At 38.2% G+C, this 13,931-nt stretch overlaps 1 protein-coding gene and 1 long non-coding RNA gene across 7 annotated transcripts in view; one reads left to right on the forward strand and one right to left on the reverse strand.

The window, feature by feature from the left end:
* The window catches only part of LRRC9 (leucine rich repeat containing 9), a 39,751-nt gene that overhangs the window by 13,251 nt on the left and 12,569 nt on the right, over window positions 1–13,931 (reverse strand). For all 5 annotated transcript variants that reach the window (XM_019615969.1, XM_019615963.2, XM_019615968.2 and 2 more), the window contains exons 12-20: window positions 11,747–11,864; window positions 10,264–10,399; window positions 9,256–9,402; window positions 8,313–8,434; window positions 7,058–7,267; window positions 6,028–6,147; window positions 4,932–5,123; window positions 3,322–3,447; window positions 2,234–2,368 (exon numbers count right to left, since the gene is read on the reverse strand). In XM_019615969.1, the coding sequence (XP_019471514.1) occupies window positions 2,234–2,368; window positions 3,322–3,447; window positions 4,932–5,123; window positions 6,028–6,147; window positions 7,058–7,267; window positions 8,313–8,434; window positions 9,256–9,402; window positions 10,264–10,399; window positions 11,747–11,864 (1,306 nt within the window). The remainder of the gene's footprint in view (window positions 1–2,233; window positions 2,369–3,321; window positions 3,448–4,931; window positions 5,124–6,027; window positions 6,148–7,057; window positions 7,268–8,312; window positions 8,435–9,255; window positions 9,403–10,263; window positions 10,400–11,746; window positions 11,865–13,931) is intronic.
* On the forward strand, window positions 4,734–11,828 carry LOC109367926. 2 transcript variants are annotated; one of them, XR_002115509.2, is made up of 5 exons: window positions 4,734–4,977; window positions 5,671–5,743; window positions 6,823–6,888; window positions 9,807–9,899; window positions 11,742–11,828. It is a non-coding gene; the product is annotated as an uncharacterized LOC109367926 (long non-coding RNA). The 2 variants fall into 2 exon arrangements; XR_002115508.2 differs by lacking the exon at window positions 11,742–11,828 and adding an exon at window positions 9,981–10,239.

Raw genomic sequence — 13,931 nt, forward strand, 5'->3', positions numbered from 1 at the left:
CCACCTCCATTAATTTGCTTGAAGTAGTGTATGGGAACTGCTGCATCATGGCCTGAGCCTCTGATTGATCACCTGAGGTGAGCCATGAGTCAGCCATGGGAGCACAGGTGAAGGCAATTCAAATAAATGCCGGAAGGATGCTCCTGGACCCCATTCAAGAGCTGACTACCAGTGGGGAAGGATCTCCAGAAAGAGATTCCTCCTTTTGGAGTTTTCCAGTGAGCCCAGGACAAGGGAAGCCCTCTATTCTTTTTTGGTGTAATAACCTGCTTAGCCAAACTGTCTTATATATTTCATAATTATAACATCTGTATACTCATTGATTATACAAGTAGTCTTGGATAGAATCAAGTAAATGTAGGTAGGAATTATCTACTTTGTTGTCCAGGTTGTCAAAGGACTTACTTAAATGGGTGCTGACTTCAGGCACGTGGCATCAAGCTTCCTGTAGACAGGGCTATCAGGGCTATCCATAACCTGTTTGCGTGACTACGGCTCCCCTACTTTCTGATGACACTGCAGTGTGTTAACAAATCATTGTGCAGTGGAGAAACAAAACGACCATAGAGCCTCAATTTTAAAAATCGGATAACACTGTAGGGACCCAAAATATCCAGTGTTGTAAATACAACCTAAAACATTCAGTGTCATTTGTTAATGACTAAAGAACAATTTGGGCTACGTTATTTCCTTTCCCACAATATGTATTTTACCCACTATGAATCCTTTCTCTCTGATATCACAAAAGATAGATGATGTGCTAATGCAGTAACCTTCCCAGCAGTTTCAGTAATTGTGAGTTCCCTAATGCACACAGAATGAAATGCTATGGTTATCAACAGATATGTGCTTTCCTCTAGCTATTCTATATTGTGTTAACAAATTGAACTGACAGAGGAGCTTTTAACCTTTCATACTGAGTGGATTAGCATGATTTCATCTGATGGGTCACAACAGGTTAGGGTGACCTTGGATCTTTTTCCTCTGACTCTTGTGGCTGCCTGTTAGTTCAGTTTCCTGGAAGGAAAAAGCCTGGTGTGATTGTGCTACCTCTACATCCATCTGTTAGCCTTATCATCACTGCCTTTCAATCCCAGCGGTGACTTTCGGCTCAATCTGTCAGACAAGCAGAACTCTGAAAGATACCAAATTCCTATAAACTCATAAACAGCCAAATAAGAGACATAAATTAATCCTTCCAATGAAGGAAAAGCTACAGTATTGGCTCTGCTACAATGCTAGACACTAGAGAATCCAGGAGAAACTTTTTTCTGAATGGCCTAAGACACTCTGAGAGCTCAGATCAAACTGGGCACTGGGTGTAACAAAACAGTCTCAGTTGTGTTGTAAATGCATCTCTTGTTTAATAGACAAATACTGGTTAGAAGATGGATCTCAAAAAGTAAAAAGTGGGATGATTTGGGCTAAATAAGGAAAATACTTCTGGTTCTTTAGAACAGAACCTTTACAACGCCCTTTAGAACACACTTTACAACAAAACAAGTTGGTGCTAGAAGCCAATTTTTTTTCAGAAACAGGGTAGACATTATAGAGGTAGGAGAGACCTATTTCAAGTAACAGATTCGCTGTTACTTAAAATCCTTATAGAGCCACTGAGAATTTCCTGTCAGCACACTGATGTCAGCAATAGAGATAGCTCCGTCTGTGATAGCTTGTAAGTGCACTGCCCTCTAGCAGGGAGTCTTCAAACAGCCCCTCTGAACACTCACAGGACTCGCGTCCCACAGCTGTTTTTGTGTCTGCTTTGCCTATAGAAGGAACCTAGGCTTAATAGTTCAAATATGGTTATCTGTGCTTCAGATCACAAATGTTAGGTGAAATTAACCCTAGTCTGAATGGCTTTACATAAGACTTGCTGTAGCTCGGAGAGATCGTAGTGGTCTGAACGCAGAAATTACTGGTTAATACTTCTTTTTTTTTTTTTTCCTTGCTTTTTGCATGAAGTCACTGCTTGGTCTTAAAAATCTTTTAATGCTATAAGGAAAACGCACTGCAAAAACTGCAATTGAAATGCCCTCTTCAGGATATCTGGAACCTCCTCCTGTGAGATGTCTGGGGGTGGCTATAATCAGAAACAAGGTAAGTTCTTGTTAGACTTTCAAGTTTTCTGTAATATATTGTAATCAAACAGCATAAAATGTTTAAGATAACAAATGAAAACATAGATTAATCTAAGTGCTGATGTAAGTATATTAAACAGCATCAGCCTTACCATTGAATACCAGTTATGGTCCATCTGTAAATCCACCCTGTTCTTGCTGATTTGAGACAGAATTGTAGCACAAGAAAATACACTGAGAATGGGGGGCTTTTCTTCATCAGTCCTAGAATATTCCAACAGTGATGTCTAGAGGAAAAAGAAGAAAACATTTTATTGAGTACATAATAAATTATACCATACACAGTTCACCAGCAGACAGTAAAGGGCATACAAATTTTCTGCTCCTGAAAGGAACAGGTGATATATCAGCAGACATAATAAATCATAGATCTAATAAGTCTAGTGGTTTGGAATACTCCTACAGGTCTTACATATCAAATTTTTGAAGTTTTCAGTACTTATGTACTTCACAGCAGAGAAGGTAAACCTCATTAAATCCCTCTGTATTAACCTTACAGACTTTCCTGGGAAGATATCTGTCCATTTCTTTGCAGGAGGATCTTTCTTAGCTTTCACTGTGAGCAGGCAGTAGCACTCTGACTGTGCTCTGATCATATAAACATTGTGTCAGCATGATATCGAGTTCCAACTAGACAGTCCATGGTGTGTGTTACTTAAGCTCAGCCTAAGGTTCAGGAGTGCTTTGAGATACAGTCCAGAGTTCTTGTGCTCAAGGGTTGGGAGGATGTGCTTCATACCTGTTGTAAAGTACTCTGAAAATTTACCCATTGAAAAGACCTTAAAGCAAGGGATATTTAAAAGAAGCATACAGTACCATTAGCCAGCCATTTTCCCCTCCACTGCATCTATTTGGCAAACACTGTAACTTTCTTGCATCCTGCATTCAGCAGGAATCAGACATGATTGTTTCCAGCACCATGACAAAGCAAAATTCTTGGTAGCAACAGAGATCTTTGTAAGACCTACATTTATTAAGTATTTTCTGATCTACTGATAGGAGAAAAAATAAAACACCTGTCTTCAGGAAAAAAAAAAACAAAAAAAACAACAAATGCAATAGAAAACCAAGTGTTCTTTAAAGCATTATCCACAACATCAAACACAGGTGTAGAACTGTTCACATGGCTTTCCTTTTTGGTAGTACTCACTGTAAGTTATAACAAAACAAAATATCACACCTGGTTTATTACTGATGCTTCAATATAGTATAATGCTTCTGCAGCTTCTTCATCAGCAATCAGGACTCCATCTAGGTTAGTGAGAGTCTTGAGTTGGCCAATGACACTTAGCCGGATGCAGGTGGGCTTGAGGAGACAAAAAAAGGTTACTTTTCTGTCTTTTTCTTTTTTTTTAAATACCAGTACATACCAGGAAGAGATTTCCATTTCTTTTCTGGTTTTATTTTACTGTCAGCTCAGGGACGTTGAGCTCTGCGGTGATCTTCAGCAGAGCCACCACATCATCCCCGCTAATGTAGTTTGCCAGAAACACACAGCACAAGTTACCTTTGGGCCAATTTTGATCATCCTGATTAATGTGATGCTGATGGAAATAAACTGGTCTGGAGTCACGTGGCTTGCTCAGAATGCTACTAATCTTACAACACTTATTAATATATGAGCTGTATTTACAAGTTCCATATATCAGCTAGAAATATTACAAAGGCAAAGAAAGCTCCAGAGGACATGTGAGGGATGTTTAAAGGATTTAGAAGTGTGACTGAAGCCTCGAGATGTCAACCAAATGTATCCCATAAATAGGGAATATGTTAGACTGCCCACTAGTTTAAAATAATACATGAAACACACGTATCTCACGTGATGAATAACAATGTCTTTGTCTGTGGATGTTCTATCAATATATTCTGATTTCTAAATAACCCAAATGCAGTCTTTTATGAACTAGCTGGTAGAATGCATCCTCTGAAATGTAATGAGGATTTTCTGCCTTGCTCTGAACTAACTAAACATTCTAGTTGGATGTTGAAGCAGGTATGTGTCAGACACAAGATTTACCACGTTGGCACAAAGTTGATGGTAAAAAAATTAGTGAAATTGAAAGTTTAATCTGATAAAAGCTTAAGTAATCACAACAAAGCATCACAGACTGGAACTAGTAGCTTTCACTTCTTTTTATATTTCAACAAGTATTGAAAAGCATCAGTGAAGCTTAAAGGGACCACTGGGTGTCTGAATGGAGTTCTGTTTTCTGTTGGTTTGCTATTCAAAGTATTTAAGAGAAGTATTTTACTCAGAAAGTATTCTGTTTGCCTGAATTTGAATTACAAAATACTCAACTGAGTATTTAAATGACCATTAAAAAAAGACTAAGTGTTGTTTAGTGCCTTAGACTTGTAAGGGTTAACTGTGTTGATTCTCACTAAGCTATTTAAATAATGTTAAAATGTACTGATTTAAAAGAAATAAAGAGAAACATTTGTTTCAGAAGCTGGTTGGGCAATATCAATGTACAAGTGTCAGTAAAAGGGCTGAGTATTGGCTTTCTCTCCAAAGCTCCAGCCAGCACAGCTGTGCTGCTGCTGAGATGCACACAGTGACAGAGAGACTAAGTGTACGTTAGCTCACTTACTAGCACTTGTTCAGGCTGTGACCACAGAAAAAAAGTGAAGGCTTTGTGAGAACAAAGATGCCATAAAATGTTCACAAAGCTTCTTACACTGGAAGGACCTTGGAATCAATAAGGTGCAGGACCAAATTTTAAGCCTTTATGATGTAATTGTGGACCTGGTTAGAATACTTTCCTAGGAACTTCAAGCACTGAAATCTACCTTACACCATGGGTTGTGTCTGATGTCCAGGCTTTGTAAATTGGGAGTATGTTCACATAAGATGTTAATAACTTCCTTGGACTCTTTCAGCTGATTCCAGCTCAGGTCAAAGAATTGCAGTTTGCTTAAGCCTCTAATGCCCTCAAGAGTGATCACATGGTTATGGCTTGCATCCAAATACTCCAGGTTGGGCTGCAAAACAATACAGGTTTGAAGATAGTCGTGTTGCTAAAAGTACTGCAAAATAAACTTTGGTTAAAGTAATCAGATACTTTGAATCTTTAAATAGACTTAACTGGATCCAATATTCAGGACTTCCCTTGCTCTGTACTGTCTCTGTTGAGGGAAGTCTAGGATGTTCCAGCCGTGTTCCTGTCAAGACTGCAGAGGAGCCATCATCTGGCAGAGCACTCTGGCATGTTATGCCAGGAAGTTTTTGAAAGGGGGAGGGTGCATCTGTGTTCATATCTGGATCCTCCTAAGTGGTAGGAGGTAACCTGGGAACTGGATCCCTGATTCCACATCAGCAAGATGGGAAAGCCCAGAGGTCCTGGTTAGAACTTAAGTGTGTTTAGTTATTCCAGACTAAAGACTACAAAAGCAGCCACGCACTGTATAGCATTTTAAGGCTGAAAATGAATACCTTCCTTAGCATCTTGCTCCAAGACCATTTAGATTTGGCTCTTTCTAATCACCATTACTTTGATAGTTTTTACAGTTATTTCACTTGACTTATTAGGAATGAAGAAGGAGAAAAGCAACATGACATGAATCATCAGGTAGCTCAGTGGCAAAGCTGGGGGAGAATTCAGGTACTGCATTCAGTGTTACTACTTATTAAACTGAAATGGCCACTGTGAGGACAGATGTGCGATAAAGTGATAATGCTGTGATTCAAATTGGTGAAAATTGCTGGCTGCTGATAGTACCAGAGCTCTCGTGATCTTAGGTTAGCCCCCATTCTTTTGTGATGTACGCTTCCTGCCTCAATGCTGTCTTGTGAGTCCACCCCACATGCAAGAATATTAATGGTTAATCTTAAAACTTAGAAGTTTCTTCTTAAAGAAAAAAAAAAGAAAAAACCTTAATTTCTCACCAAATCATAAATATCATTTAAAGAAGCAAAGTCATTAAAGCTGATGATAAGCTTTCGAAGTGTTTTAAATCTAGAGATGTTCTGCAGCTTCTTCAGTCTGTTTCCATGCAAATTCAAGACCTAGGCCAAAAGTACATCAGAAATTATGATTCTATCAGACACGCAGTCAAATTCTGTAGCACTCCAGAGCTGCCTTAAAAATATAAACCTTCAGCTATTGAAGTGCAAATATAAATACCATCCTACTGATAAATCATAAAAAGACTGTAAAAGGTGAATGCAAGCTGACATGTAATATTGAAAGACAACAAAAGGCTATGATTAGTCATTTTTCACTTATTTGAAGAATATTTATTTTCTTCTTCACAAAATAAAGGCAACCAGGGTAAGATGGAAAGACAGTCTACCAGCTTAAGGGAAAAGGGAACGTGAAGAAACTTCAGCAGTTCCCCCTGTTTCTTAAAGAGCAGAATGGGAAGAGTGAGGCCAAGGAGACACAAAATGCAGACCCTTAGGAAAAGGCAAATTAAGAGGACAGTTGCTGGAATTACATTGCAATAAAGGTCTCTGTAAAGTTGGCATTTTTGTTGCACAAAACCAGAACTGCTATTCTCCTTTTTCTTAACAAGTTTTAGAAAAGTATATTATAAAAATCATAAAAATGGGATTGAGAATATAAGCAACAGATTAAAAAAAAATTACATCAGCTCAGAAACTGGAGTTAAAAATGGGACAGTTGGAAACTATTTCGTAATTAGAAGCATCAAATATTTTTCATTGTTCTTCATCAATTAGGAAGTGACAGTTGTTCACATTGCATGAAACTGATGGGCAGAGGACCACAAGTTCTACTGATATCAGGTAAACCTAAGCAACGTCAGGATTGAGCTCAAATGGAAACATTAATTTTTAATTTACTGTCTTTGGTTTTCTTCTGTTGTTCAACCTGAACAGCAAAGTAACAATTTTGTAATATATTTATTCTACTGAAAAAAGCAAATATTAAAAAAAAAAACAAACAGTATCTCACCTGTAGCTGACTGTAGATATTGGCCTTAGCTACTGAAAGTATTTTTACATCATCTAAACAGGTCATCTTAGGCCTCACTTCTACTGATGGTTCCATGTTCAAAACTTCATCATCACGTTGCAAATCATGAGATGGAATAAAAACTTCTGTGCTTCTCTTTCTCTCTTCCACAAATATATTGCATGTCGAAAACAGAGACTTGTCTTTGACCTATGAAGGTACATAAAAAAAAGGCATCTAAGATTTGTAAACTGTCTGCTTTTTACTTAAGTAAGAAATCTAACATTCAGCATCAAACCAGAGAAGTTTGATCAGGGAATTCATAGCAGTGAAGTTAGGAAATCATCTTTCTGTGACACAGATCTGCTAGAAATTAGATTTAAGTTGTCTCATTGCACTACCTGATGATTTTTTATATAGGCCATTATATATCACATATATCTCTGGCTAGAGGCAAAAGAGATACAAATATGGACTGAAGAGTCACAGTAGAGCAGCCTACAACTGAAGCACGGGACCAGGCAGACCATCAGTGAATTCTGCTCTACTCCTTCCTTTCCCCAGAGCTGAATATTCTCATAAACTCTTGTTCATACTCTTTTGTTTCCACCAGACACACACAGTAGCTCAGAGTCTGAAATGACCCTTTTCACCTTGGCAGCAAGTTATGAAGTGAAAGAGCAGCATTGTATGGGTTATATGTAAAAATAAACAGAAGCAATTCTCACTTGAGGAAAACTTGCTTAGGATACCAGGCGAATGAAATATATCTCCTTTCTTCTCTCCCTAAGCTTTACAACTCACAATATAAACCAAACAACTAAAAAATCATTTGCTCACTGAATATCTCTTGAAAACGTGATATTTTGCAAAGTCAGTACTGTTGGTTGCACCTTGCATGGTACCTCAGGAAAGGAATTCTTACTGATAGTGGGTGTATGTTTCAAGTACATTTCCACTTACTATCAAAACTTAATTAAAGGATTTGTGCTTTCTTTGCTATGCCTTTTACAACTACAAAATAAAAGCTTCCTCCAGCTCCCCTTATGAGTAGAAAGTATCTCACTGACTTCCAAATGAGTTTTATCTGGATCTGATAGAATGGACAGGAAGAGGAAAACCAGACTTAAGCCTGAGCTGGGCAGGTCCTGTGAGCAGGGCAGGCTTTCATTTCACCTATTTGCTTTTTTCATTTTGATATGTGAAGTTTAAAATTTAACCTCAAATATCACACTAGGAAAAACAAAGGACGTACCAGTGTAATGTACTCAAGGTCAGCGATGTATTCTGGCAGGACCAGGCCATGGTCAAACACAAACCACTCACACTGCCATCCATTGCTGTCACAATTTCTCTGTTCCCAAGAAGCCCACATTTCTAAAGTGGAGGAAATTGAAAAAAATACATTGTTCTTAAGCGTTTATTTCAGAATGTTAATAAATCAAAGATATCTCCTTCCATGAAGGTAGTTCAGATTTATTCCTTCCTGCTATTAGACTTTCTTTGCCATACAGACTCATAAAAGATTTTAAATTGGCTATCTAATCTCCCACAAAGAATGAGTATGTGTCAAATTCCAGCATGAAGATCACTGCCTGTGGAAGACAAACTTAAATCTGGAGATCACAGACTGCTCTCCTGCAATGCTTCTGTTGCTGCACTATCCAAAAGTACTTCATTACATCATGGTGTGATCATCTTCCTAATGATGTTTGTTTTTCTTCCATTCTAAAAAACCAGAAACAAACCCAATTCCTTTATGAAGTGCTGCTCACTTTAAGAACCTGAATGTTTAGAAGGCATATCAAACAGAAGAGGTAAAATTATTGCTCAGTCCCCACTCTGTGTTCTCTTGAAAAGGAAGGGTAAAATGGAATTTATCAATGAGAGGATGCACATCATACAATACAGATTTAAGCTCATTACTCATAACATTGTTTTTCTCAGAAGCATGCTTCTCTTACTGTGGATTAATGGCTAAAATCAGTGTGGCACAGCTCATTTCCACTCTGTGCACCAAATATTTATTCAAAGAGGGATCTTCTGGCTTGTTCTTGTCTTTGAAAACATGTAGTTCAGCTAAGCAGAGACTGTTCCAAGGAATGAAACATCTTGATACCCAAAGTGGAAGATGAGTTTAGAAAACAAACGTTACTTTAGCCTTAAATTTTTGCTAACAAACACCTACTAATACATACCATTATCTGAAGGAGATGCACCCCTTTCTAGGCATTTCCATGGCCTGAATACTGAATTAGCTTCTGGATAATTGTCTTGACAGATAGGATTCATTGGACAAACTGGAGCACTGTGGCCAAGGAAAACTTTTGCAATTATCACTGTCCCTAAGTGTGGAGAGAAGACACTTAATGCTTCTAGCTAAGGGAGTGAGGATGGGATAATAAAGCAGTGATGCTTAATGTAATAAGACATCTTTGACTGGTAGATGAATGGTCTAGTAAGTATGTAATACATACATATATATATATACGTACACATATAAAATAAACATGGAATCATTACCAACATCTGTGTTTTTCATGAAATAAATAGACTGGCAAAAAACCAAGTATGCATTGAAATACAACTTTTCTAGCTGGCTAGTATGTAAAGTAAGTGAAATCTGAATTACAAGTGATTTAATGAACAGTAGAACCTGGGAGGCAAACTAATCTATGTTTAGCCATAATTCTACAAAATTTGTGAATGCTTGATTATCTTTGAGACTTCTAATTTATTTTTTTTTCAGATTTGGTTGAAGTTTGATCATTCTCAAGCCACGGAAATGACAGTCACACTGCATGACTGCCAAAGCCTTGTCTCTTGGAAACCATCCTACAAAGTATGTTTCCTTTTGGTACCCTGTCCTGTACACAAATTAACCCAATGTATTTGTGCCTTTCTTCACTCTGCCCTTTTCTAGAGCTTCTGGATCATGAAAAGATTAGATACAGCTAATTATTTCTCAGATGAGAACATTTCCCATGGATTCTCAAACTCCTGTCTGTGAATTACTTGTAGTAGGCCAATTCCTTTGTGGAGCTTCCTAATATGCAGAAATGCCACTGGAACAGATTTCCACAAAGTTTCAGAGCTCATTTCAAGCTTACATAAACCAGCTCTTAGCCTTGGACCTATAACATAAAATACAGCAATTATACAAGCCACTCAACATCAGTTTTACATCCTTCCAAATTTTGGATTACCGTGCCTGAATGACTCCTCAGGATCACTCCTGTTATTGCCTTCAGCCTTGGCTTGCTGTTTCAGAAACTCTATTCTGGGACATTCACATATGTTCAGGCTGTTACAAAGAAGGACAGCTTCATTCTTCCCAGGCTGCTGCAAAGATTAAAGGCCCAAATATCTTTGACTTAGTCCATCCCATAGAAATGTAAACAAATTGAAGCAGCATGAAAATATACACATGAATTACAATAAGGGATGCCAGGCAGGAAAAGTGAAGAATAAAGAGTAAGAAAATGGTTTATGTTGTTATTTTAACAGAATGAGGGAAACAGACAAGATCTGATTGCTATTATGTGCAGAGCCTGTCCTCCCCTATGCATATATACATGCAATGCACAAATAAGAATCTCAGTGCAGCCTTTGTAAGCTAGTACAATGCAAATGATAATAAAGCAAAAGCTGAAAATAGCAAAAAAAATCTGAAGATAAAATCTTGCTGTCCAAAAATTTGATCTTTTCTTGGAGAAAAACAAGAAAGGCAGGCATGCAAAAGGCTGGAAAGAAGAAAAAAAGAGTAACAGAGAAGAGTGATGTGCTGCCATGAATTTGTTTTCCTAGAAATGATTCCCAGAGGTCCCTCCCAACCTCAACCATTCTGTCAGCCTGTGAAAATACTTTTTCTGATCATAATTTTTTACTCATCATGAAATAATGTATTACACTTGTCTGGCTATTTTTTCAGTCTAGTGCTGAAAGGGGTCACTGGGACAGGACTAACAGTTTCAAGGGTTTACGATTGGGCAAACAGCTAGGATCCATGCCAGCAGGGACAAATGGTTAGGGTTAGGTAGCTGGAAGTACCAGAGAAAATACTAATCTTAATCTTAGTGTGTTTAAGGAGAAAAGAGGTGGTGATTTAGTTTTAGGACAAGGCTTGCAAAACAGGACACAGGATGCTGCATTACTCCAACTGAGACTGAAAGAACTGAAAATCCTTGATATGATTTAAAATAGCCCTGATAGGAAGAACAAAATAATATTGTGTTGAAACACATAAAAATGAAAATTCAAAGGTAAATGACTGAAGAAATGATTGAACCAATGTGATCCACGGGCAGCTAATAGAGGTACTGCAGCAGTGACTGTGGAGACCTTCAAGCTAGAACTGCAACAGTACCTGGCAAACTAACAGGGACACAAATGAGAAGTGGTGAGTGAGAAGAGATGATGTGCAACAGCAAGAGAAAGGGCAAGGAAAGGACAAGAAGACGGTGAGGAAAAATGGGAAAGTGCTAATCATGGCTTTGCCTGAGATGGCATAAAGATGTGAAGAATGAAGCAGGAGTAAAATGAAGAAATATGATAGGGACAGGAAAGAAACAGGAAACACGAATGAATAGAAAACTGATGAAAAAAGAGGGGAGAAAAGAGCAGCACTTTTCTGACTACTCCCTTTGCTATCCTTTACTTATAGCATTCTTTGTCCATTTCATAGCATACCACACGCGTTTCCATGTCATGAAAGCCATCTTCCAGTATCTGAAGCAGCTGCTTTTCCTTAACTGACCACTCAGGATTAAATACATAAAAGAGATACTCCATCTTCTCTTTGTAGTTTCTTAAGAAGAAAAGACACAGGGAAAGGCTTCAGGTTTTCATTATGCAGTTACAAAAGCAGACAAAATACAAGTATAGCTACTCTAACCAGAGAAAGTTGATACACATTTAGACAACATTTATAAGATGGCAGACTATAACTAATGCAAATTCTATAATATTCACTGTAATCTCAAAATCACTTGCAAGAGAGAATTGTCTTTCCTGAGTCTTTACAACTGGTACAATTAGCCTCTATTTCCTTTACCATATTTTAAAAAGATGTACCTTTTTATTTGCCTCTTGTGATGGTTTTGGCTGGGATGAAGTTAATTTTCTTCATAGAGAAAGGCTGGTGTGATGCTGTGCTTTGGATTTTTGAAGAAAATAGTGGTTATAACTCACCAATGTTTTTAGTGGTTGCTGAAAAGTACTTACACAGAGCCAAGGACTTTTCTGCTTCTTGAGCTGCCCTGCCAGGAAGCAGGCTGGGGGTGCATGAGATGCTGTGAGAAAACACAGCCAGAACAGGCAACCCAGCCTGATGGAAGGGATACCTCACACCATCCGGAGTCATGCTTAGCAGTAAAAACTGGGGCAAAGAAGTGGGGGACATATGGAATGATGGCATTTGTCTTCCCAAGGAAGCGATACACACAGTAAGCCCTCCTTTCCTGGAAGCAGCTGAACTTTTGCCTGCTCATGGGTTAGTAGCAAATGAATTCCTTCTTTTACTTTGCATGTGCATTCATCTTTTGCTTTACATAGAAAACTGCCTTTATCTCAACCTGTGAGTTCTCACACTTCTATTTTTCTGATTCTCACCCTCCTCTCACTTGAGGAGAGTGAGCGAGAGCTGTGTGGAGGGGTTAAAACACAATGCTGCTGCAAGAAAAAAAGTCTTTGATTTGCTGAAGATCTCTACCAGGAAGGTAGTTATAGCATGAGAAGAAAGAAGGTAACACAACATGTGTTAACAGCAGCAAGTACTAAATTATTCCTTTGTCTCCTGACTTCACTGCCCTCCCCTTCTCCCATTTCTCCCTTCACCAAAATGAGCACTAAACCATAAGGTTTCAATTTAAGAACAGTGTTGAGCAAAAAGCATGGGCTGATTCCTACATAACTACATTTTAGGGAAGATTGATGCCACAAATTGCCTGGGATCAATTGGAACGGGCTCTTGCTCATTATGAACAGATCAAACATGGCTAATCCATTCTAGGAGCTAACATACTAGGACAGTTTTCCATGCAGCCTGCAGGATATATTGTACCACCATGATACAGAATACTCTGAGGAACTTCCTGGAAAGTTCTGTTCTCTCCAGGTAATACGAAAAGAACTCCAAATACTATTGGCTGTACCAGTCTGAGTTCCTCAGGGTGAGAAAAAAGCACAGAAACAATCTGATACCCAGTACGAGCTTAAATAATTTGAGTGATGATCATTTTGTGTTTCCAACTTTACACAAAGGATAGTAAGGGATGAACAAATCTGCTTCACTTTGTATTGAAAAAACAAGATCAAAAGTGTATGAACAGTGGTAAAATTGTAACTTTCACAAATACAGTGACACATCAAGTCTGCAAATTTCTCAGTATTGCAAAGAAAAGAATGGATGCAAGCAGTGATTCATAGCTACAAGTGGACAACCACGTATCCTAAGACACTGAAGACACAGTTTTGGGCAGATAATTACCAATGCTTATGATGAAAACCATGTTTGCATTGTAAGTCTCACACTGATTTGTGAAAGGAAGTGAAATAAGTTAGCACAGTGACATAAATTTCAAAATGAACACTTGCATAAAAAACTGGGCTAATCTGCATGGATACAAATCAACTTTGTGACAGCCTTGACATATCCATATGTTTTCCTGTGGTACAAATGAAATGCAGATGCATATACATCCAAGTGGGCTTTGCTTTGCATTGTTCTTCTCCTTTCAGCTTTCAGGAAGCTGGCCATTCATAACATTTACTGTCCTTTCACAGCCATATTAGGAATAGATAAATTAAGACACAGATTCTAGCATCATCAGTCTGAGGTACGTCTCAGGCCTAGTATTTTCTACCAAGCTACTGT

This window comes from Meleagris gallopavo, chromosome 5, assembly GCF_000146605.3.
Source record: "Meleagris gallopavo isolate NT-WF06-2002-E0010 breed Aviagen turkey brand Nicholas breeding stock chromosome 5, Turkey_5.1, whole genome shotgun sequence".
NCBI lineage: Eukaryota > Metazoa > Chordata > Aves > Galliformes > Phasianidae > Meleagris > Meleagris gallopavo.